General features: G+C 37.6%; 1 protein-coding gene across 4 annotated transcripts in view; it reads right to left on the minus strand.

Annotated features, from left to right (window-relative positions):
* AMMECR1 (AMMECR nuclear protein 1) overlaps positions 1-24,294 on the minus strand; it is a 116,037-nt gene that overhangs the window by 21,484 nt on the left and 70,259 nt on the right. For all 4 annotated transcript variants that reach the window (XR_011565225.1, XR_011565224.1, XM_070783920.1 and 1 more), the window contains exon 3: positions 567-681. Coding sequence is in view for 2 of the 4 variants with exons in the window: in XM_070783920.1 (XP_070640021.1) it covers positions 567-681 (115 nt within the window). In the remaining 2 variants the exon portion in view is untranslated. The remainder of the gene's footprint in view (positions 1-566; positions 682-24,294) is intronic.

Consider the following 24,294-nt stretch of genomic DNA (forward strand, 5'->3'; position numbering starts at 1 on the left):
AGATGATCAATATAGGCTACTATGATAATTGTAATGCACAGAGATACCCTAGATATACTCTTACTTGTTAGTGTGTGCAAGTACATAGATTAAGGTAGCCAAGAATGAATTAGCATGATTTACCTGTAGTTAACCAATACCCCACTGTTACCATGAGCTGATTTCCCCACTGGTGTATTATCCTAACCCTTTTGCTGCTTGTTACTGTGGTATATCCTCTGACTACCTAACTGTTTGGTGGCAGTCATACCAGAGAGGAGAAATAAATTCTAATCAATCCTGCTTACTACTTGTTAACAGCTTTTATGAGGTGCTGTAGTGAAGTTAATAGGATAAAAATGAAGAGCAAATTTAGTTTGGGGTATTTAAACAACATAAGGTACTTTGCCTTCAAAAAAAAAAAAGAAAAGAAAAACTCCTTCACTCACATTTCATTGATCAGCTGTGAGGTTTATTTATCCATGTTATCTCCATCTCCATTACAAAAGAGTTATCTTGGGCCTAATTTTTAAACAATTACTCAGAAGTTACCTTCCTTTTTCTTTAAAAATTCTCTATTGTCTTACCTCCCAGTCCAAATAATCACAGACGTCTTCGAAGTTAGTGAGCAGAGACACTGAGCAGAACAGCCGTGGCAGCTCATCCCTTGTCATTGGGGGAAAACGGCTATCTTTAAGGGCACTGTTGAAAACAAAGCGAATATTAAAACAGTCACTAGATACGAGTTCCTAGTTTCAAATGCAATCATTTGAAAAAGGTAAGAATTTCTTAAAAAAATCAGTAAGGTGAGAAAGGTGCCAAAATCTCCAAATGCATTCAAGCACTCCAAAGATTTTAGAAGTTATTTTTGTTCATTCAGCAGATTATGTTTACTAGCCAATCCTGTAACCGATTCAATTGTAAAGAGTGAATGATCAATTACATTTCCTGTATAGTCATTTCCTTGTATACTTCCCTGTTACTTGTAGAATTTGACAATGTTTTATTTGATTTTTCAGGAGAATAAAAACCAGAGCAGTGGAAACTTAGGGGAAGAATTCTGTATCTAGCACTGGTAGGAAAAAAAATATATATATATATTTCATGTTAAAAAAAAAAAAGGTTCACACTAGGTTGGACAGTTACCATAGAACAACGTATAAAAAGTTGAAAAAAAGGTAAAAATGTTATTTTCTTCAAGCAAAAGAAATCAAAGAAAATGAAAATTATCATGCAAATTATGGACTAGAAGTACAAAGATTTCAGGCCCCCTCTAAAGGAGAATTCAAGATTCTACTCAAAAACTGTGAAACTTCAGAAAATAGGGCTAATCTTCGGAAATAAAATTATGATTAGGAGACCATTAATCACATCAATGGATTTCTGAGTACATCAACTCTGATTGAATCCTGTAATCAAGGATAGTATACCACAGTGCCAAATTCTAGAAAAACCTCACTGTAAAGGACAAAAATGTTGGAAGATCATAATTCTTCCTGCAACAGTAGAATAGACAGAAAAGACAAAGACACACACACAGAGGCACTGTGTGTTCCTGTACTTTTAAAAGAAACCACTTCCTGGTCAAGAAAACAAACACACCTCTGATTACCCACTGTATTAATGGCATTTGTGCTGTCGATTTTCAAATGTCCTGTATAGCACAGCCAGGCTTAGAAAATGTTTTCACAGATTAATCCTTAGAGGTTACAAACTTAGAGCCTACAAACTGCTTGGGTCATAACAAAGTTCCATGACCTTTGGAAATAATTTAATTCCTTTTTCAGTGACTTCCTCATTGCTGGATTTTCTTTTTTTCCATTCCTTCCTTTGCATTCAGAAACTCACTCACTGTACTGTACAAATATACCCTATGTTTGTTAAGTATTTTCGATACATTGTGGTGCTCGTTCTGTCCTGCCATACAGAGGAAAATGCTTACAGAAAGACAGAGATGTTATACAGAGAGCATACATGTTTTCCCCATTCAAGGAGCCAAGATTAACCAAGAAAATCAGGAAATCTGTGATAATTCATACTCTAAGAATAGCATTTCACTATTTCATAATTTAACAACATAAATTTCCTATGGTTGGCTTCTTTTATTTTCCAACTGGCAAATAAAGTTTTAAGAAATATTTTCAAGTTCTTATTCAAAGCCAACATAAAGACATATATGATATGTGTATAACACCCCCCCCAACCCCACCCAGGAGAGGAGTTGTAAAAAACAGAAGAATCCCATGCATAAAAATCCAAACTTACACACTTTCAGTTTTCCTTTTGAAAAGAAAAAGAAAAAGAGAGGGTAAAAAGCCTCATACATTAGAATAACATAAAATATTATATTTAGGGTTATAGGTTTTATTGTGGTGAAATATACAAAACATAAAAATTACCATTTTAACCACTTTTAGGTGTATATTTCTCTGGGCTTAAATACATTCACTTATTGTACAACCACCACCACCATCCATCTATCCATATCCAGAACTTTTTTCATTTTGCCCAGTTGAAACAAGGTACCCAATAAACACTAACTCCCCATTCCTCCCTCCTCCCAGCCCCGGGAGAAATGTAATTTTAATACACTTTTATAATTTCAAATAATTATAGTAATATAGTTGCTAATGTTTTTCCTATAAAACAGCTTTATTGACATACAATTCACATACCATAAAATTCACCCTTTCAATGTACACAATTCAATGATTTTTAGTATATTCAGAATTGTACAATCATTACCCCATCCAATTTTAAAATATTTCATCACACCACAAAGAAACCCTATACCCATTAGGAGTCAGTCCATATTCTTCCCTCCCCCCAGCTCTTGGCAAGCACTAATCTACTTTCTGCCTCTATGGATTTGCCTGTTCTGGACATTTTATATAAGTGGAATCATACACTATGTGACCATTTGTGTCTGGCTTCTTTCACTTGGGATAATGTTTTTGAGGTTTTATCCATGTTGCAGCATGTATCGGTATGTGCTAGTTGCTCAGTCCTGTCTTATTCTTTGCAACCCCATTGACTGTAGCCCGCCAGGCTCCTCTGTCCATGGGATTCTCCAGGCAAGAATACTAGAGTGGATTGCCATGCCCTCCTCCAGAGGATCTTCGCAACCCAGGGATCAAACCCTGGTCTCATGTCTCCTGAATTGGCAGGCGGGTTCTTTACCACTAGTGCCAGCTTAATACCTTTTGTAAAAGCACATCATCCTTTGAACTGAACAATAATATTCAATCCTATAGATATATCACATTTTTGTTTTCCACTGATCTGTTGAAGGACATTTGGGTTATTTCTGCTTTTGGGCTACTGTGAATAATGCTGCTATGAATATTCATGTATGAGTTTTTGTGGAAAGTAATGCTTTCATTTCTCTTGGGTAGATACTTAGGAGTCGAATTGCTGGGTCACGTGGTAATTCTGTGTAACTTTTTGAGGAACCAACAAATAGTTTCCCATAGTGGCTGTACCATCCTACATTCCCACCAGCAATGTACAAGGGTTCCAATATCCCTACATTCTCGCCAACACTTCTACTGTCTGCCTTTTTCATTATAGTACTAGGTCTCCTTTAATGAAGAGATTTTTGTATCTAGCTCTAGCTTTCATATATATTTAAAAAATACACATGTTGAAGTTGCCATACAGTTAATTTCTCAACACTCTGAGGCAGGTTATTATTTTATTTCCTAGCAAACCAGTGAAAGGTATATTTTAGCTCAGTACAATTCAAACTATTTCAAATCAACAAAATTTTCAAGTGCAACTGAGGACCAGGCTAGGAAGCTTTCCTTGTGATATGGAGTCTATTGCTTACTCACCAGGGACTTAAAAAAAAATGTTTAGATCAAAGAGTGAGTGGGAGAATGCTGTTCTGTTCTGTGAAGTCGCTCAGTCGTGTCCGACTCTTTGCGACCCCATGGACTGTAGCCTACCAGGCTCCTCCGTCCATGGGATTCTCCAGGCAAGAGTACTGGAGTGGGTTATCATTTCCTTCTCCAGGGAGAATGCCAGCATGGCTAATAAGATAAAATAACAATCATGCCTTGCTATACGACACTCAAATGTATTAATTTCAAAACACTGAACTAATAAAGGTATGTTAATCATGATGTAAACAGTCTGATTTTACAAAAACACTCATTCAAACAAGACTTTTAATTCTTGCATTTTTCATTGGTAACTTTTCATTAAATTCATGCACATAGACAAATTCCAAACGGCAGGAAGCCCTCAGTATCTCTAAATGCAAATTCCTAGGGAAAAGAACAAGCGATGAAAGCCTAGCGAGGATTTAAGGGATTATTAAAAAGATGAAAAAATGCGGCTGGAGACTACCTCAGAGCTGCTAGACTGGGGTAGATGGCTGATAAACAAGAGGTTCAGCTTCTCTTGGCCCTGCTCCCTTTTGTATATAGAATATGCGATGCGGAAGCTGAGCCTTTAGAGACAGTATGCTATGGGGAGTCAGGCAGTGACTTACTCGAGGTTGACCCAGCTGGTTAGTGACACAAGTAGGTGGACAACCCAGATTCTCTGATGCAAGTTCACAATTCTTTCTAGGATCCACTCCTTAGTTGCTACTTTTGACAGGATTATGAGGTTTTTTTTTTTTATTTTAAAACAAAATGCTTGCCTTACTAGGCAATTCTGATCTCATACCTGCAGTGCCTCTGCCTAAAAAAGATAAATAATAATTTAACAGCATTCACTAGTAGCCAAAGGGTAAATAGAGCTAGATGTCCTGTCTACTGGAAATCTGCAGGAACAAAAAAGATTTTTAAATATTAATACTGTCCATGGAAAGCATTTTATACCAAAGTAGTATGTGCCAATTTAAAGAACTGACAAAGAAAGAGATCTTGTAGTAAATTTGTATGAAGTTCTCTTTGTTACAATAGGAAGCCATTTTCTAATGTTTAAATATTGCTAGGGAAAAAAAAAAAAAAAACACTTATGTACAAAAATCTGTTGGCTGCTCCATCACCCATATGATGGATGGCTAAGGTTTAAACAACAGTTTGATTCAATACCAAATTCAAATATATTCAATTCAAATTGGCATCTTCCCAAGAATATATTCCACCTAATTGAGAAGCAGCAATAACATCTGTCAAAGTTAATATCTAATGTTAAATAGCACTTTAATGAAAATGAACATTAAAGAAAAAAGTATTAGGAGCTTAGCTATCAAAGAATCACATGGTTTGTGACAGTACCTGGAAACTATGAGGGGGGGAAAAAAACAGCTGAAAAGAGACAAAGCCTTAGATATGGCAAGGCTCATCACAAACAACAGAGCATGCAACAGAAATTATTTGTGAGTCTAGATAGCTAGCCATTCACTCATTCATTCATTCTTTTGCTTTCTAAAACACTGATGACCATAATCAGTTAACCAGTGGAAAGATACCAAACTGAGAAAGGCTTCATATTACAAGCAATCATTTTCCAAGACAAGGAAGTAATAACCAAAATTTAAAATCCTTGTTTGGACAGGTGAAGAAAAGCAAATCAAGTATACATTAATTAAAAAAAATTTTTTTTAAAACAGCTTTTTACACAAGGGGTTTCAATTATCTGGAAATTCTGCCATTCCTCATCAGAGCTTCTAGAACAGAATGGACATGTGACGTGTCTAAACTCCAGGAGCTGAGAATATTAGAATCCTAAGCCCAAATCTGAAAAGTTATCTATATCCTCTCTTCCACATTAAGTATCAATTTTAGCTTCCCGTGGTCCAAAAATAAATAAATAGGCACAAAGCAGAATGCAAAAAAGTAAGTGATCATTCATCAAACCTAAATGTAGAGAGGAACAACAAAGGACATGGTCATGCTTAAGGAGTGAGGAAGGGAACCTCATTTTGGTGAGACTTGAGACCCATAAGAAAGGAAAATTTTAATTGTAAGCCACATGTAAATGTTTACTTAATTGGGACATGTTTTTCCCTTTTAGAGTAATGAGTACAATCTACTTGCTGCTTAATGAGCATTAACACTATAATTTATTAATTGTAATATGTATTTCTAAGCATGATAGGATGGGTACTTAGCAGGGAGTGGAGGAAAGAACTAGGGCATGGAACAAAAGAAAGAGAAAATATGAAGGAGGAAAAGAAAATTAAAATATATAGAAAGAAATAAAAATGGAGAGGAAGAGAAAACTAGAAGCAGAAAAAGGAAGTGGGCAGCAAAGAAAGTTAAAAAAACACACACAGAGGGGCAGAGAGAGAACGCAAGGATGGAAGAATGGAAGGGTAGGAGGGAGAGGGAGATCTAGAGTGGTGGGTGCTCAAGGTTTTCATGTAAGTTATTTGGCTCCTATCCTATAGGATTCAGAGGCTTTAGTCTGTTATCACCTACTGTCCTCTGAATGGCTTAAAGCCCTTGAATTGCTCTATGCTCTAATCTGGAATTCTTAAAAGGCTCTACTTTCTGAGATGGCCACAGCTGCCCACCAGGAAGGAAAAATACTCTCTGGGCTACATGCTGTGATGATCAGAGCAATATTGTCAAGAATCTGCCTCCTAGCACAAGTTCCTCACCTGTAAATTATGAGACAAGGTTGTGAATTTGATTTAGTGGAGCAGAACTACAACTGGAAAATATCAATAAAAGATATTTCTTCATGTGAAGAAACAGATGGCTAAATGTTTGGTGTATGTGGCAGGTATTCCTCCTCTCTCTCCATGTAGCGTCCACATGATGCTTTCCCTGCAGAGTTTCTGGGTTTACTTGATCCTGTTTTTAGAAATGAAGGGCTAGAAACTGGTTTTTAATTATTTTTCTGATGGAAATCTTCTAAAATATATTCTACCAGAGTATAACGGACATAATTTTCTCTGCATGACTCAGGTTCATCGTTAAGACTCAATATGACTTAGGCCATTCATTACTATACAGTATTGGAACAGTACTCTCAATATAGTCTTGGCAATAAAAAAAAAAAAATCTGTAGGTATGGAAAACAGATTACACTATGACCACCAACAGATTCCATCTTGGGAAATTTGAAAACATGAGATTATCTCTACTTTGAAGAGAATGTAACACAAAAATAACCTGACATAGACTTTCAAAGTTTCAGGGGATCTGACCCCTGTGTTCTCTAAGTTTGTATACTATAAAACTGAACTACCTCTCAGTTTTCAATTCAACTACCTAAATTGAATCAAATGTCAATTTTATTGCCTTTCTTGGAGAATCTAGAAAAACCTCTACAACCCTGAACAAGCATCATTTTCCCAAGGTCATCAGAAGCATTTCTCCAAGGTGTAACAACAGTTCCCTGTGACTTACCACTGATAAAAATAGCTCTGAAAAATGCAAAATTGAAGTCATCGTTAACATATGAGCCCTATTTCACAGTCCTATAGAACACAGCACAGGAGAATCATCAAAAGCTTGGATTCTGGAATCAGAAACGACTACATGTGGATTGTGGCTCCACTGCATGCTAGTTGTGACATTTGGTTAAGTCTCTTAACTTGTGCCAGCCTCCAGTTCCTCTTCTATAAAATGCGGATACTAATAGTACCTACCTCACAGAGCTACTGTGACAAGTGAACAAAATAATAATACCCGCACAAGTGCCTTACATACACCAGGGGCTCAGTAAGTAGTGCCCCTCCCCCGCCATCATCAAGGTTTTATTTGTTAAGTTTATACCCACAGGGCTGCCTCCATGTCATGTTTCTGGTGACAGGAATGGAGCCTCAGGACTAAGATTGACCCTTCAAACTTATGAGAAGATCAAAGCAAATTATCTGCTCTAGGAACTGCTGTGACCATTGAAAGAGAATAATGGCTATGCTTTCAGGTTCTGGTGTTTTTGAGAACCCTTCATTTTCTTTCACTTTCAAAATATTTATTAAGCATCTGCAGTATGCCTTTTATTATGTGAAGAGCCACAGAGGATTTAAGAATAGTAGATTACAAAATAATACATGAACACATGTAAAAGAGTTTGATAGGAAGGCTGAGAGGCAAGGTTAGGCAAGGTTAATGTCTTTTCTGGAAGGATCTGTTTACACTCTCTGCTACTGGTTTACTGGTTACCAAATGACCCAGAATTGCAGGTAAATTCACAGAAATTAAATGTATACACATTTTTGTTTTCTAGTAAGACGTCTATTACATTGAGCAACATACTTCTTTATCAAGAATTTCCATTATCCTGCAGCCATGCATTCATATGTTGCTTTGTAATGTAACTCTTAGTTTTCCTGAGCTAGGTTTTAAAAAATCTCCAGGGCAGGGATTGGCTTTTTACTTCCATATAAAAAAAATGTTTACCAAGAGATGCAATTCCCTGAACTGTGCTCAATTTATCTTCAATGGATTTAGATATGCTATTCTCTATCTTACTGGTTATGCTCCAGCAAAATCCTTAGGAAAAAAATGTAAACACTCTCTAAGCAGCAGACACAGGATGAGAGATGAGAAGCTCCATGCTTTCCTCATCTCACCCAGTGGTCTCCAAACTGTTTTGATTGAGCATTCTTATCAGTAAAAGAAGTCTGAGCATACATCCTCAATATGTATATTTATTTACAAAGTATGTATCACAGTCACGTACAGTGAATATATCCAAAGCACAGTACAGACTCAGAATAAGTTTGCTGTTGAACATAGTGGGTATAAATACATATTTCAAATAATGTTCTTGATAATTTCCTTCTTTGGGGGGCTGACATCTTGTCAGGTCCAATTAGATTATATTCATTTTCACTTGATGACTTGGCCAACCAATTTACAAGGTGACTTGCAGAAGTGGCAGCTAGCTCCACCTTTTTCTTGTCCTTGCTTTGTGCTTATATTATGACTATTATCATCACTCCACTGTTCCTTTGCAGGAATGTTCTTAAGCCATTTGTCTACCCTGAGTGGCTTTAACTAGCTATAGCCAACCTATGCATAATAGTCAAATGGCTTAAGAAGGTTCCTGCAAAGAAACCACAAATTGAAGATAATACTAAGAACCACGCATCTACTTAACCAGGCTCGTAAACTGAAATACGCTGCAACATACTGCAAAAGTGACTGAAAGAAGTAGTGTGCCACCATCAACTCCCAGCAAATCGTGGTTCTCAGACTTTCCTCAAGATCCCTCAATTTAGAGTATGCGACAATGACCCACTGACATAGACCAAATGGGAGCACCAGGGTCAATGCATACATTAAATATGAATGGAGTGTCAGTACTTTCTTATATTTTATGTAAAAGATCATAAATAGAATTTCTAATCTTTTCGTCCCACTCCACAATGGATGGTCTGGATGTACTGCTCTTAGGAGACTGCTAATCTAAAGCTCTTAATCAAATTCTAAGAAATTGGTTCTGATATACTTAGACACTATGAGCAAAAAGAGCTTTCAATACAAAAGAGCTAATACCTACAGAGTGCCTGCTGTGTGCTAAGTGCTAGACATGTGTTATCTTGTTGAGTCCTCAAAACAACTCCATTTTGTAGATGAGGAAACTGAGGTTCACTGAGTTCAGTGAGATGAAGCAACTTGCCCAAGGTCATTAAAGCAGGTAAGAATTGAATTCTGGACAGCCTGCCTCTACAGCTCCATTCTGTTTTCACAGCACCGCCTCTAGAATGTTAGTGAATCAACTTCGGTATATGCACATTCAATCAGTTCTAAGGAATTTTCCCCCAATTAATGAGGCTTCTCTTGGGGTTTAACTGGATGTTGTAGGTTATAAGTGTGGGCAGGTTCTGCAACGAAGACAAATAGTACTTTTTTAGTGAAAGTTTTGGCTTGTTTTTGCTCTTTCTTAATTTTGATCTTGGTGATTCAGAGCTGCTGTCACTGAAAAACATCTGTTTTATCTAAATTTAATAAGGCCTATTAGTGGGACACTAAGCCTTCCCTTATTCTGAAGCCTTTCCACAATTTGAAATTTAATCTACTGAAAGTCATAATAGCGTTACCAAAGTACTAGTCTTGGACATATCTAGACTGGCAGGCCTGTTTCTGATTTTTTAACTTTGCTTTTCCAACATGAATGAATAAGCTCCCTCATACTCACCACAAGAGTCATGCAATTTTTTTCCCTTCCTTCTCTCCATGGTAATCAAATCTATAAGTTGAACTCTGTAAACTGCGAAACATATGGTGTCACTCTCACTGATGTGCTGTGTGAGGCGGTTCAGTCTTACCTATGCTAAGAGATTACTGTCCCTTCTTAAACTCTTGTTAGTGCTAGCTGGTGCAGGTCTGCTGAGAGCTAACATGCTGGTTCTTATTGGATGGCCTGTCTATGATTTTCTCAGATGTCACTGACAGGCAACGAAGGGTAACAAAGGATAAAAGAATTAAGTCAGTCTTGAAGATGAGGTACAAAATCAACTGATCAACTTAACTCAGTCCTGCTGAGGAAGAGGGAGTCAAAGACTCCAGCCCTCTCCACTGACTCAAGCGATATGTTTTTCATCTTTCTTTTCCTTCTCTTCTCACCCTCTCCCAGCTTCTGGATGTTTTCCTCTTTTTCTTCCTCTTCTTCCTCTACTATGGTAAGGAAGGAAAAACTGTAAAATGTTGCAAGGAGATGAAAGAGAAGAATGGGGGTGGGGGGAGAGAGGAGAACATTAAGACAAACACATATAGCTGCTGCTTCTACTGGACAAGTGTACAGACCAGCATGCAAGGCAGCGGCTCTTGGGTCAGGATGACCCATTCCCTTCCATACTGGTTTTAATGTTCTGTTTCAGCCTTCAGGGAGTAGATGCGTGATGGTGACAGATAAAGGTACAACCCAGTCCACTGCCTCTTTTTCTCTGGGGTTTTAAGGTACCCTTGCCAAGGGGTTGGGGGTTGGGAAGAAAAGTCAAGGACCTCAACCCTAGCAGCCTAGCTGCTCAACCACACGTTTACAGAATCACTTTCTTTGATTTGCGTACTTTCTCGAGGCATATATCTCAACAACAAAGCCTGTTTTTAAGGCCTCTGTAACTTTCCTTAACATTCATTCAAATGGAACTCTCGTTTTTATCACTATCTGATATCTTTGGGGGAAAGTTTCCTTTAAACCATTCATATCATCTTTGTTTTATATGATTCTTCATAGAATTTCCAAAGGGTCTTCACATCTTTTATCCGGACACTCAAAACAGCCTCATGAAGTTGACAAGCTAATGCTACATTATGTTAGAAAGCACAATAGATGTTCCTCTGAGAACAAGACCCCCTGTAGTCACAGAGTCACAAAATGCCAGAGCCACAAGCACTTAGAGACCGTCTAGTCCACACCGTTCACTTGACATCTGGGGGAACTGGAGCAGAAAGTAATGTGCCCAAAGTCACACAGCTACTGAGTAGTGGAGTCAGGGCTTAGCCTGCTGCATCTTCAGACATCCCTTGTCCCCCATCCATTCATCTTTCCAGTATTCTTTCACATATTTGTTGACCAGCTCTGGCCTAATCCACTAATATTCCAGCAGGGATGTATGGAGGAGGAAGAAGAAAGTGCTGCCAAAGACACTGGGGAATAGCTACAACAGTGAAACAGTGAGCTTCCCAAGTGCCAGGCCCCTGAGACTTGTCAGCATGCTGAAGTCACGCAGAGTCTAGAAACTGAGCAGATAAGGGTGGGGGAGCAGCAGAGCAACGCGGTCTTTATCACTGCCCTCCTCTGCATTTCCAGTCCACTCCTTCCTCACCTCTCTTTATTCTTATTCACTCCTAGTTAGTGGTTCTCTCTCCCCAGTGTGCTTTTCCCTTGCTCTCTCCCCAGTGCAAGTCCAGGCCATCCATTCCGGCCTGTCACTTCTCTCTAGCTGCTGAGCTACATAGGATTGCTCAGCAGAAGAGTTATACATTTTTAAAATAAGGTATTTCATTCCCTTTTCTCAAGCTCTCGCAACTAGAGAATCTGTCCTTGTAAATGCCACACTATGTTCTGGTGGTGTGTCTATAAATATGTCAGACTATAAAGCTGGTCAGGGCAAGATAACCTGAACACCCATTTTCCAGTAAACAGCACAACACCATGCGTGGATCCAGCATGGGAAAAATATGTGGTTCTTCGTGTACTGCTAAAGCCCTTGGACTTTAATCCAACCTATCTTCCAGTGTCTTAACTTGGAACAGATTTTACTTTATTCCTTTCAACAAATATGTTTACAGTAGGCCTGGTCAAACAGAAAAGGGTATTTTTTAACTCTTCATCTCTTGTTTGGTTTATATCTTGATAAATCTAATTTTCAAAGGCTAATCAAAATTTTACTTGTATAGTTTCCCGTTCTATTACCATTAAAAATTACTTAATTCTCTCATTGAAAAGGTCCACTCTGATTTTTGTTTCCATGAGACAAGCACATGGGGTAATGAAATATGTTGGAAACGCTTTGCAATATGCTGCTGAAATAACAACAACTGCTGATTCTGTACTGCAGTACATATTAGGAAAACCACAATAGATGTTAAAAGGAAACTGCATCATTTGGGGATGGAAAAAATGCAATGGATAAAAGCCATGCAGTTTAAATTACAGTCATGTGACAATAGCTCTGTCCCCCACAGCAGCAAAACTTGCCATGAGTAAGTGGTGGTCTTAATGATTACTGATGGAAGAGATACCTATGATCATGAACTAATTAATGCAGTAAATATTTACTGAATGCTTGCTATGTGCTGAGTACAACTTTACCTATAGGGGCATAGTATGTTCAGCTGCAGTCCTGTGGAACACTTTGCTTCATTGAAGTTTCACTATGGTACAACTGGTGTTTATATGAGCAACTCAGAGTACCTAATGATAAGTACAAGTTTCAAAGTAAGTCATATTTTAGAGACATAAAAAAAGAGAGAGAGGTACTTAAACTCACAGGGCCTTACTACTTTTAACTTTATGGATACTAGGCTATGTCAAGAAAATCTACAAGACTAAGCAAAACCCTATAGAAACTCAAATTAAAAACTTAGTTTTTGACTATTTACACCTCTGCATGTGTTCTATGTCTAATTTCATTGGACCATCAGCTCCTTGAGTGCGGCGACCGTGTCCACTTCTGCTCACCATTGTATACCCAGTGACTGGCATTCAGTAGCTAGTGAGTCAATGATAGTGAAAGAAAGAATACAGGAAGGTAGTCTCATTTCACTGTGTATTTAATAATATTTATTGGCAATATAATAAATATTAAATGGCCCCACTGATTGTGCTTTATTAAACAGTCAACATTCCCCTATACTCTAAATAGCCTTTTATCCATCAACTGAAAAACTGTCCACTGAAGTATGTTTTCCTTGGTTTAGTATCCATTAAATCTATTAAATGCTGCTCATTCAGAAGGTGGTAACTGGTGTTTTGAGTCTTTAGTTGGATTACTGTGCATTCACAGTGCAGCACAGTTTGGCAACATTTTTCAATCTAAAACTCATAGACTGCTATAAATAGATAATAATCTACTCCCATGACAGAGTTACAGAGTTACTTTGATCTCAGTGACCTCTCCCTGCTTTGAGGAAAACACAGATGCCTTGTAACCTTGAGGAGCTCAGTGGCCTCTTAGGTTTGTGTGGTGATTATTACTACTATTTTTCTGTAGTTTGGAACATATAGGGGCCCATATTACTCATCTTTCTTTAGGCCTTTCACACCTTCTTATAAAGGAACATCTTATGAACTGGATGAATCACAAGTCAGCCAGGGCAGGCACAGAAGAAAGAAGCACAAGATAACAGTCTCTCTAAATGAACAAGGGTCTGAAAGAAATCAGATATCAGTTCACAAATAAAAAAAATTTTCCTTAAAAAAAAAAAAATCCTCTGCCTACTCTTCCAGTTCTCTGTGAGATTTCAGGTAAGTAAGTGTCTAAAGGGAAAAGGGGACTTGTTGGAAATCAACTCTCACAGGTAATGAGAATGATCTAAAGGGAAAGAAGCTGACTCTGGAGAAGATGGATGGACTGCTGATGCCCCACTTGTGGGGCTGTCAGAATGCTCAACTGAGACGTTCTAACAACCCACTGGGCTGATGGGGGTTAAAGAATTAGTATGCATCAGCACACATTCCCTCAATCACATTAGACTTTCACATCCCCAGGTCTGGTTTGCCTTTTACAAAAATAATATTGGTTTAGAATGCTGCTCAGAGCCTGCTTTACAAATCTGAGAGACCAGATTGTAGCACCTCTTTTTCCCTTGCTACTGCCACAGCCTCTCCCTCCCCCATGTAACTAAAAAGCCACTTCTTAGACTTTGGTAAACAATGTGAACAAAACTGAGAGAATATTTCTGTGGACTTAACTTTCCTGGAAATAATTATCAGTGAAGGAAAACAAACTCTTTGTAACAGAATAAAACGTCATTAATTTGAGCTCCACTAATTCAAAAATCTGTGCTAATTCAAACAGACCTATGCTGACAGGAAAAGAAGGGTCTGCTCCTCTAAGTAAATCAACTTTGTAATTAAGGTTGGAAGAGAAGTACAGGACTTGCTGAAAGAGAAACTATTTTCAGAACTGTAGAATTAACCATCTACAAACACTGTAACACCATAACTACACATTTTTTGTGTATATGAAAAAGCAGATCTCTTGAAGACTTTTATTTAATAATACTCAGCCCACTTGGGGTTACCTATGTCATTAAAACAAGCAAACTATTTTAAAAGAAAATCATATTCATTTTTATTGATTATACTGGACTTCCTGCAATTATTTTGAATTTGGGAGCTCTGACTTCCACTTTGGTGTTGCTAGGCTACCTGCCTCCAGTCGTGGTCACCCTCAAAGACCTCTGAGTACAAGTCCTATGGGAGATCACTAATAACTGAGTCAGAAATATGGCCCAAGTCCCCCACTGAGTTCAGTCACTTACTGTCTGATCTAAAGAAGTCACAGACTTTTAATACCTCAGGTTACATCTAGCTGTAAAACTGGGGGGGGAGAACAACAACAAAAAGAAAGCATACATCCCTTAGGTTAGAGACCTACACACCAGAACAAACAAAATCAAATGCAAAGCAACAAAGTCCTGGGGAAACCTATGTATTCAGTCATTGTGAAACAACCGTCAAATGAAAGCACAACACAGTAGCATCACTGTCCAAAGGAAGTACTCCTGAGGCTGTTACTCCTCACACCTCCATACTGGCTCTCACTTCACTAGCACAGGGCAGTCTGCCAGCTCCCTCGGTGATCATGGCTCACTGCTTGAGAGGCCAGGTTACCTTGTCACAAGTTTAGCTCTGACCACTCTAATGATACTGTAAGCTCCTGGATTCCTACTGGTTTCCCTTAAGCACAAGAAATGCAGAACTAGCATATCATGGAAGGGTACTCTACTAATTTCACTTGGGTTGAGGTGATAAGACTTCCTCTTTTCATACACAGAACTGTAAATCAGAGCACTAGGATTAAAAAAAAAAAAAGGTTCCCAAATTTCTAGTTTCTATAGAAACTTTGAAAATACCAGAACCATGAAACATGTTTGCTTAAGAAAATCTGGGACACTAAAATTGATAGGTGTCCCACAAGAATAGTGAATAAAATAATCATAGGTCAGTGTTCCAATTAAAGTGAGTGCTAGCCAGTACATTTTATAGGGAAAAGATTCTTTGAAATGGTTTTCGGCAAGAATATCTATACTCTATTTTTAAAATTATTTTCCTCACACCTCTCCAGCATGTGTTATTTGTAGACTTTTTAAATGATGGTCATTCTGACTAGAGAGAGTGATACTTCATTGAGCCTGACAGGCTACAGCCCATGGGGTCACAAAGAGTCAGACACGACTGAGCGACTTCACTTTCACTTTCATATATGGAATACTACTAAGCCTTAAAAAGAATGACATGCCATTTGCAGCAACATGGATGGACCTAGAGATTATCATACTAAGAAAAGTTAGACAGAGGAAGATAAATATCATATGATATCACTTATATGTGGAATCTTAAATAAACAACAAGGTCCTACTGTACAGCACAGGGAGCTACATTCAATATCCTGTAATAAACCACAATACACAAGAATATGTGTGTGTGTGGATAAGTGAAACACTCTGCTGCATGCCAGAAACTAACACAGTGTTGTAAATCAACAATATTTCAATGAAATAACAAGAAAACATAGGTCTCCTTATCTACTGGGTTGATCATTTGTGTCAGTCTCTATATCAGTGCCAAAATGAGAGGAAAAAGAGGGTCCACAGTTTCAAAAGCATCTATAATCAGACACCATAAACTTGTGACTCTTTTTAAATGAGACTTTTACTTTTTAAATTATGCCCAGTAGCCATGTATGGATGTGAGAGTTGGACAATAAAGAAAGCTGAGTGCCGAAGAATTAATGCTTTTGAACTGTGGTGTTGGAGGAGACACTTGAGAGTCCTTTGGACTGCAAGGAGATCTGACCAGTCAATCCTAAAGGAAATCAGTCCTGAATATTCACTGGAAGGACTGATGCTGAAGCTGAAACTCCAATACTTTGGCCACCTGATGCAAAGAACCAACTCACTGGAAAAGACCCTGATGCTGGGAAGGACTGAAGGCAGGAGGAGAAGGGGATGACAGAGGATGAGATGGTTGGATGGCATCACCAACGCGATGGATGTGAGTTTGAGTAGGCTCCGGGAGTTGGTGATGGACAGGGAGGCCTGGTATGCTGCAGGCCATGGGTTTGCAAAGAGTCAGACATGACTGAGTGACTGAACTGAAGAACAGGCAAATATTTAAGGTGGTCAGCAAACACAAGACACAAGTCAACTACTAGGCCCAAGTAAGGTAGCTGAAAGTTCTGATTTAGGAGGGTTTTTCCATGGGAGATCATAAAAGGCATAATCCATACTCAGATAAAACTAACCATTGGTGATTAATTCTCTAAAGAAAAATTAAGAAATAAATGTAGTCATAATACAGATTGGACACTTGTCTGAGGTTGTTTCACTACTTCATGCTAGACTATTACAACATATTAGCATAAAAATAAATGTTCACAATCTTTTATTTGAAAATGATTCTTTTAACAATGTGTACAACAGCAACCACCCTGTCATTTTCACTAAATTTCAGGGCTTCTTTTCCTTTCAGAACAAGTCGACATTGTTTCTAAAGAATCATCTAAATAATCTTGTGGGACTAGCTGTTCATTTTTATTGCACTATATGAACACTGCTCAAACTCAGTGATCCCGGATACCTGGAAATGTTATTTTCTTTGTTAATGGAAATTACTGCAATAGGGGATGGATTCATTGACTCCAGGAAACTGCCCCCACAGGCAGCTTTGAGGGTCTAGGCCAGTCAAGGAAGCCAAAGTGTCACAGAGCACTCCTACATGCGTTGGAGAAGACCCCTTGGATAGAGTTACACTAGTCTAAGAGTTTCAGTTAGGACATCAGTCAGCTACAATATAAAAACAATTCTTCTAAATTGGAATCATATTCACAAAACATCTGGAAAGTTCCCCAAAGGAGAAAAGATTACCAAGAAGTATTGCTAAATAGATGGAAGAGAAGATGCTGACTTTTATCATAGTACAAAATTCAGTCAGTTTCCATTGTCCTAGACAAATCAAAAGACATGCTGTTTACATTTAAGGAAGCCTGGAATACATTTTAATTCAGCCCTGAAACCCAGACATTCTTAGGTAATAAGTACAGATATTTAAATTCCATAACAACCATTCAGTGTTTACAAACATTTATTTCTTTATAGATTTCCCATCCACAAAATGTATATTTGGTTAGAAAAGGAATTTTGAGGGTTTAGCTGTACTTTAACAAATATTACAACATCAATGTTTTTTTCAAGCAAGCGTAGCCTATAAAAATTATCTTTTATTTTCTAAACTTCACTTTGTGGCATGAGCTAAAAGAAAATAATGTTATCAAGGATCCTGTTCCTCTATTTTCTTTATTATGCCTTTACATAGAATTATATATTAAATACTACTATCTAATATTATAATGCATATATTTTCTAAAGCAAAGGAGATTAAAAAGTATAAACTTCCAGTTGCAAAATAAATGACTCATGGGAATAAAAAGTACAATGTGAGGAATACAGTCAATAATTATGTAGTATCTTTGTATGGTGATGGACAGAAACTAGACTTTTTGTGGTGATCATTTTGAAATGTATAAAATATCCAATCACTATGTTGTGCAGCAGGAACTAACATACTGTTTGTTAACTATACTTCAAAAACAAACTGATAGAAAATGAGATGAGATTTGTGGTTGCCAGAGGTGAGGGGTAGGAGGGAGAATTGGATGAAGGCAGTCAAAGGCACGAGCTTCCAGTTATAAGATAAATAAGGACCAGGGATATAATGTGCAACATGACAAAGATAATTAACATTTCTGTATGTTGTATATGTAAGTTGTTAAGAAAGTAAATCTTAAGAGTTCTCATCACAAGGAAAAAATTAAAAAAAATTTTTCTTTTGTATCTATATGAGATGATGGATGTTTACTAAACTTACTGTGGTCATCATTCATGATGTATGTCTGTAAGTCAAGTCATGATGATGCTGCACACCTTAATCTTAAAAAGTGCTGTGTGGTGATTATATCTCCAGAAGAACCAGAAGAAAAAAGAAATAAGACAATGATATAAGAATATATTAAATAGTATTTTTCACTCTCACTACCATATCTTGAAATAATTTTCAATAAAATTTTAATTTAAAGTCTTCAATGCTCAAATTCAGGAAAAAAGATAACCTAAGATTAAAGTCAAAATTACAATGACATTAAAAATAACTCTTCTATAAGCAATGTGTCAAACGTGTACCTTTTCCTGCATTGCTTATCACTTGTGCCATCTCCCCATCACGTTAGAAAGAACCTTTAGAGCCATCGTCAACTCTTCCCTTTACCTTATTCCCCACACACAGTCTCATCTGTTCTACCACTACCATGCTTCTGTTATATGTCTCTTTACATCCTTTAGGCTACTAATCTAGTTCAGGCCTGCAACATCTCTCATTTAGAATATTTAAAATTAGCCTTTGCACTATTTTGTCTTTCATCTCTATCTTTTTACTCCATCATATGTACAAGCAGCCAAGTCATCCCTAATGACCCTCTTACTCTGCTGAAAACTTTTCAATGGAAATTTAATGCCTTTAGAAAAAAAATCCAGCCCCAGTCTATCATTTTCTCTCCCATTGTCCTCACTGGAGCTCAAGCCACACAGTGTTACTTTACTGTTCTCCCCCAAATGACATACATACTATTCTGCCTCCTTGCATTTGGCTCAGCAAGTTTTTTTGGACACATAATGCATATGTTCTCCACATCCTCACTTTTGAATGTTGAAATGGAGTCTTAAATGTCAGCAGACTGCTACTGCTGCTAAGTCGCTTGTCGTGTCCGAACCTGTGCGACCCCATAGGCAGCAGCCCACCAGGCTCCCCCGTCCCTGGGATTCTCCAGGCAAGAACACTGGAGTGGGTTGCTATTCTTCTGTAAAACCTTCTCCAGTCTGTCCAGCCGTAACTATTTCCTCTTACTTCCAGTAGTGTTGTTTATACATCTAAATAGAACTTACACTTTCTTCCTTATCGTTCTGTTGTGTACCTGTCCATCTCTCTTTTTTTTCAGTTTCATTTCAGTTGTTCAGTCATATCCAACTCTTTGCGATCCTATGGACTGCAGCACACCAGGATTCCCTGTCCATCACCAACCATCTTTCTTATAAGATTACAAGTTCATGGCAGGTAGATATCACATATTGTTCACCTTTGTAGCCCCACAGTACCTGGTACAGTATCATGCTGAGTTAAGTGCTCAATAAATGTGGAATTGAACTGAATAAACCTTCTTTCTGCCTGATGTAATTAAGAAGCAAGACTATCAGGATTTATAATAAATTCTATCTTTAACTATAGCTCTGCTGTTATAATTGCTGCTTATTTAGAGAAAATACTGAATGCATCTTTCAATCAAGCTTTGAAACTATAGTAACTATTCTAAGTTTGAATTACCTTATTAAGAAAATAAGTAGAACAGTAAGAACACTGAAATCTGAAGTAAAATAATGCCAATGAAGAAAGACCTTTTACTGTAGATTCAGCTGTATAAGTTCAACCAGTAAGCCACAAAGGCAGTCTTTTTTTTTTTACCCAGAAATTAAAAAGGGCAATAAGAAGCAAATTAATTAAAACTAGCAAGGAGACACTGGGTAGAGGCTGAGTTCTTAATCAGTAACTGGTCCTTCCTGCAGCTGGATTTGGATCTTCTCCCACTGAAGGGCTGAGTAGACTTGATCCCACTTAATTTCCAAGTCTGACAAAATCACAACTTGGAAGTGGTATGACTACTGGCAATTGTTAAGCACAGTAAATCCCTTCTCCTTCCATAACCCCCTCAAATGTCCTGCATTCACAGCTTTTTTTTTTTTAAATACCAGATGTTTTGTTGAAATTAACACATTCCTATCAAATGCATGTCAAAAAGACTTCTTTTTTCCCCACTGCATTCTATTTAATCCCCAAACTGTTTATCTGTTACACAGACAAATATTGCATAGTATTTATTGTAGGGGGAATGACAAGGAAAGTCGGGCTCATAGTAGGGTGGGATCCACTCCGGAGCAAATATTCCCACAGACAAATCACAGATGGGAGCCCTCTAGGCCATATCCCTCAAGAGGACTTTTTTGAACTTGCCGAACACAATATAAAAATGTTGTCGCAATCCCTAGCCCAAGTCATCTTCTTTGGGAAAGAGGGGGTGGGATACAGTTTTGTCTGTTGAATTCAAGTTTTATTTCTATGTCAACAAAGACTTTCTGTGTGGTTTCATCCATTAACAGATTCAAACATAGTTAACTAGATACAAAAAAAATGGCACAGTGTGAAGACATGACCTAGGATTGCTCACCTCAAACTTTCATCCCTCCAAACTGTCCAGCTGTCACAAAAAGATCATTTCTGACAAACCATCACCTGCTCACTGAAACCTTTTTATGACTAGAAACTACAAGTAAAACTTCACAGAAACGGCCGTTTCTGAGGATTTTTTAAAAAAATACATGGATAGCAATGCCACTGTGAATAAAATGTCCCTCATGAAACAATTCTAGTAAGCAGCCTTGTGGCACCATGCTTATAAGTTGCAATTGTGCACTACAGGTAATATATAGGATGTTAAATATCACTCCCGTCACCTTTCTTCAGGCTATTTCTGTTTCTCAATCATCTTATTTTTAGAATTAGTATATATAGGTTTTGCCATAGAGCATATTGTAAACTTTTTATTTCAGTTGTTTCACTTTATAATAGCAAAACTTAATAGCTGCAACTAGGATATTGAAATATTGTATCAACCTAAAAAGTCTCCCATAAGAACTGTGTTCCCATCCTTTATTAAATGACAACTGATGCAATTATAAAGCACGTAATGTATAAAAAACTCCTTGATTTAAAATTATAAATAGAAAACAAAATACTGATATGCCTCACCTTAGGTTGTATCTAGGTTTGTTCCTAAACATGAAAGTAAATTACCTTTACAAAATAATTTTGTTGTCCTATGGTTTACATGTTCAGAGATGCTTTAATCTTCATTTCTCGCTTCCCTTGCATAGGCTTCTAACATTTTCTTTAATTACCTTATCCACCTAAGTAAACAATCACTTCACTATACTAAGGGAACTGAATGCTTTTATTCAAACATTTATTTTGATCTATGCCTAATTCCCCATAGCTACTTAAGAGATGCAAACATGTGAAAAATTTACCCCACATCCTCAAGGAACTACCCATCTAGGTAGGGAAGACAAGCAAGAAACTAAGGACACTGCAAGGCAAGATAAAGCAAGGCCTGTAACCGAGGCACCAAGCAGTGTGTAATGAGCACACAAGTGCAGCAGCAGTAACTAGGAGGGTTTGGGAAAAACCCTGGGCGAATCCTTTAGGAAACAGAAGACAGAATCTGCCACGGGAAACTGGAGAGCCATGAGTGTTTACTAATTTATTTGCTTTGAAATGTTTCAATTTTCCTGCTGAAAGGTTTTCTTAGTCTTGAACTTAAAATGGAATACACCTAAGGCAAGAGACAGAACAGCAGCAATCAACTCTGACATTGAACAATTCCTCAGAATTTCTGCTCTACCAGGCCCCCTATCACCCTTTCCTCCCACCTCTTTGGCCTATGAAGTAAGCCTACAAATGACACTTAAATGTCTTGTTTAGCCTCACTGACATCCGAAAGACAAAATACACTACTAATTTCTGGCCTGGTATCCCCAAGCCATTTACTGGTTTCTCTTCCACTGCATCATTAATTTGCCATGTTGCCTGCCATGAAGAATCTCTGGTATGGGGGGTCTTGAATATGTGAAATGACAACTTCTTATATTTGCAAAATTCTTGAAAGCTTATTAAGAAACATGTGACATGGACAATGTAACAACCAACACTGATAGTAAGCTTAGAATTAACAGGCAGTATATGAATATACATTTTGAAAAGTATCTTCCTTTACAGAAGAAAAATTTAATATTTTTTAAAAAACCCCTTCTGAAAACAGATTTCCAACAATGTATTATTTGTTTCAGAAAAAGAAAAAAATTTGAGTGTATTAGGAGCAAAAACAGAAGATATGCACAAAGCCTATGATTCTAAAGCTTTTATTACCATTTACCTCAAAATTTTAAAAAGGTTATGCACCCCTGTCTTCCAAATACTTAGATCCCTGAATTCAGCTGCACTAAAAAAGAGATACAATCTGGATCATTTTATATTTTTAAACCCTATGATCGTAAGAAATCTAAGTCTGGTAAAACTGATAGAGTCCATGACCAAATACATACAATTCCTTTTTGAAATTCCTTTCTTATTAATATAAGAAAAATGTCAGTCATGGATATATTTGTCCTTTATTTATATAGCTGTTTCTTGTTTTATAAGTTGCCCTAAGGAACTTCAAATTAGAAAAATGAAAACTACGGCAGTAAATTTGGCCCGAATCACCTAGAAATTTGGAATTTGTTTCCTTAATTTTAATTTCCAAGGAACAGACTAATTTCTTCCTTCCAAAATGTCTCCCTTTTGATGGAGTGTGGAGAAGAGCAAAACCAGGGCTTTTCATCTTCAGTCCCTGATGGTGAAGCCTTCCCCAAACCCTTCAAAAGTCACAGTAGATTCCAGTGGGTTATGCCTGGGTAGAAACCTGCAGGCTGAATCAGCGTTCCATGGAAACTGGCTGATGTTAAATGCAAATATTGCACAGAGAGAAATCAAAGCTTGGGAAGTGTGTATCCCTGAGAGAATGATCCATTCTGATGGGAGGAGTTCAGAACACAAACTGAACTGAGAGGATGGTTGTGAAGAAAAAGAGCACATGAGGGAGACATTGCACCACAGGATTCTAAAAGCAAAGAGAACCCAGGAGAAGTTGAGTAAGACTGCAATGAACAGGCTGAGGGTGTAAGGGAGATTTGGGGGATACTGAGTTAAGAAACTGAGTCCCTGAATGTAAAATTATTCAGTGTTTTTTCCTGTTAGCTGAGACCAGGGGGTACTAGCTGAGTTAGCAGAACAAATAGCTTTAAGAAGTTTTCATGGGAGAAGAAGAAGCAGTGTCCCTGGAGGGGAGCAGTATAGCACAGTGGTTGGGAACAGACTTTGACAGAATCAGGTTCAAATTCAGGTACTGTCATGTAGTAGCTGTCATTCAGCAAGTCACTCAACCTCTCTAAGCCTTGGTTTTCCCTAACTGTAACATAAGTGAAATACCTTCAATCTCATGCAGTTGTTGAAAAGATTAAATGAGGTGACTTATATAAAATACTTAGGACAGGTCCAGCACACCTACAAAGATAGAAATTATTATTGTGCTTAGGAAATATAACTAGTAGTATGTTAGAGGTATGTTTGAACATAAAGGGAAATCTAACAGTAAACTATAATCTCTCTCTCTCTCTCTCTCTCTCTCTCTATATATATATATATATGCATTTCCTTCAGGCTTCTCAATACTGATATCCTGTTACACCTGTAGTTTTGGTTGAATCACTGCAAAGGCATTCTTCATTTTATGCCAAAAACTTGACCCAAGGCAGATAACTTGAGAGTGAGACATTATATTACAAAATGATTATAACAGGGTGCCTTGAGACTGTATGCTTAACATAAAACTAAAATAAATAAATTTACATGCTGTTATGGATACCTTCTATTGTGAAAATTGTAGTGACAGTCTCTGGTGATGTCATAAGACTTGTGTTCTAACTCTCACAGAATTTTCTGTGATAAACTGTTGGGGGTACTAAAAATTCTAGTGCCAGTTCTATCTTGGAATCTGTGGACTGTCTGGCCCAGCCAATTTCAGAAGTC

This window comes from Bos indicus, chromosome X (genome assembly GCF_029378745.1).
Source record: "Bos indicus isolate NIAB-ARS_2022 breed Sahiwal x Tharparkar chromosome X, NIAB-ARS_B.indTharparkar_mat_pri_1.0, whole genome shotgun sequence".
NCBI classification, from domain to species: Eukaryota; Metazoa; Chordata; class Mammalia; order Artiodactyla; family Bovidae; genus Bos; species Bos indicus.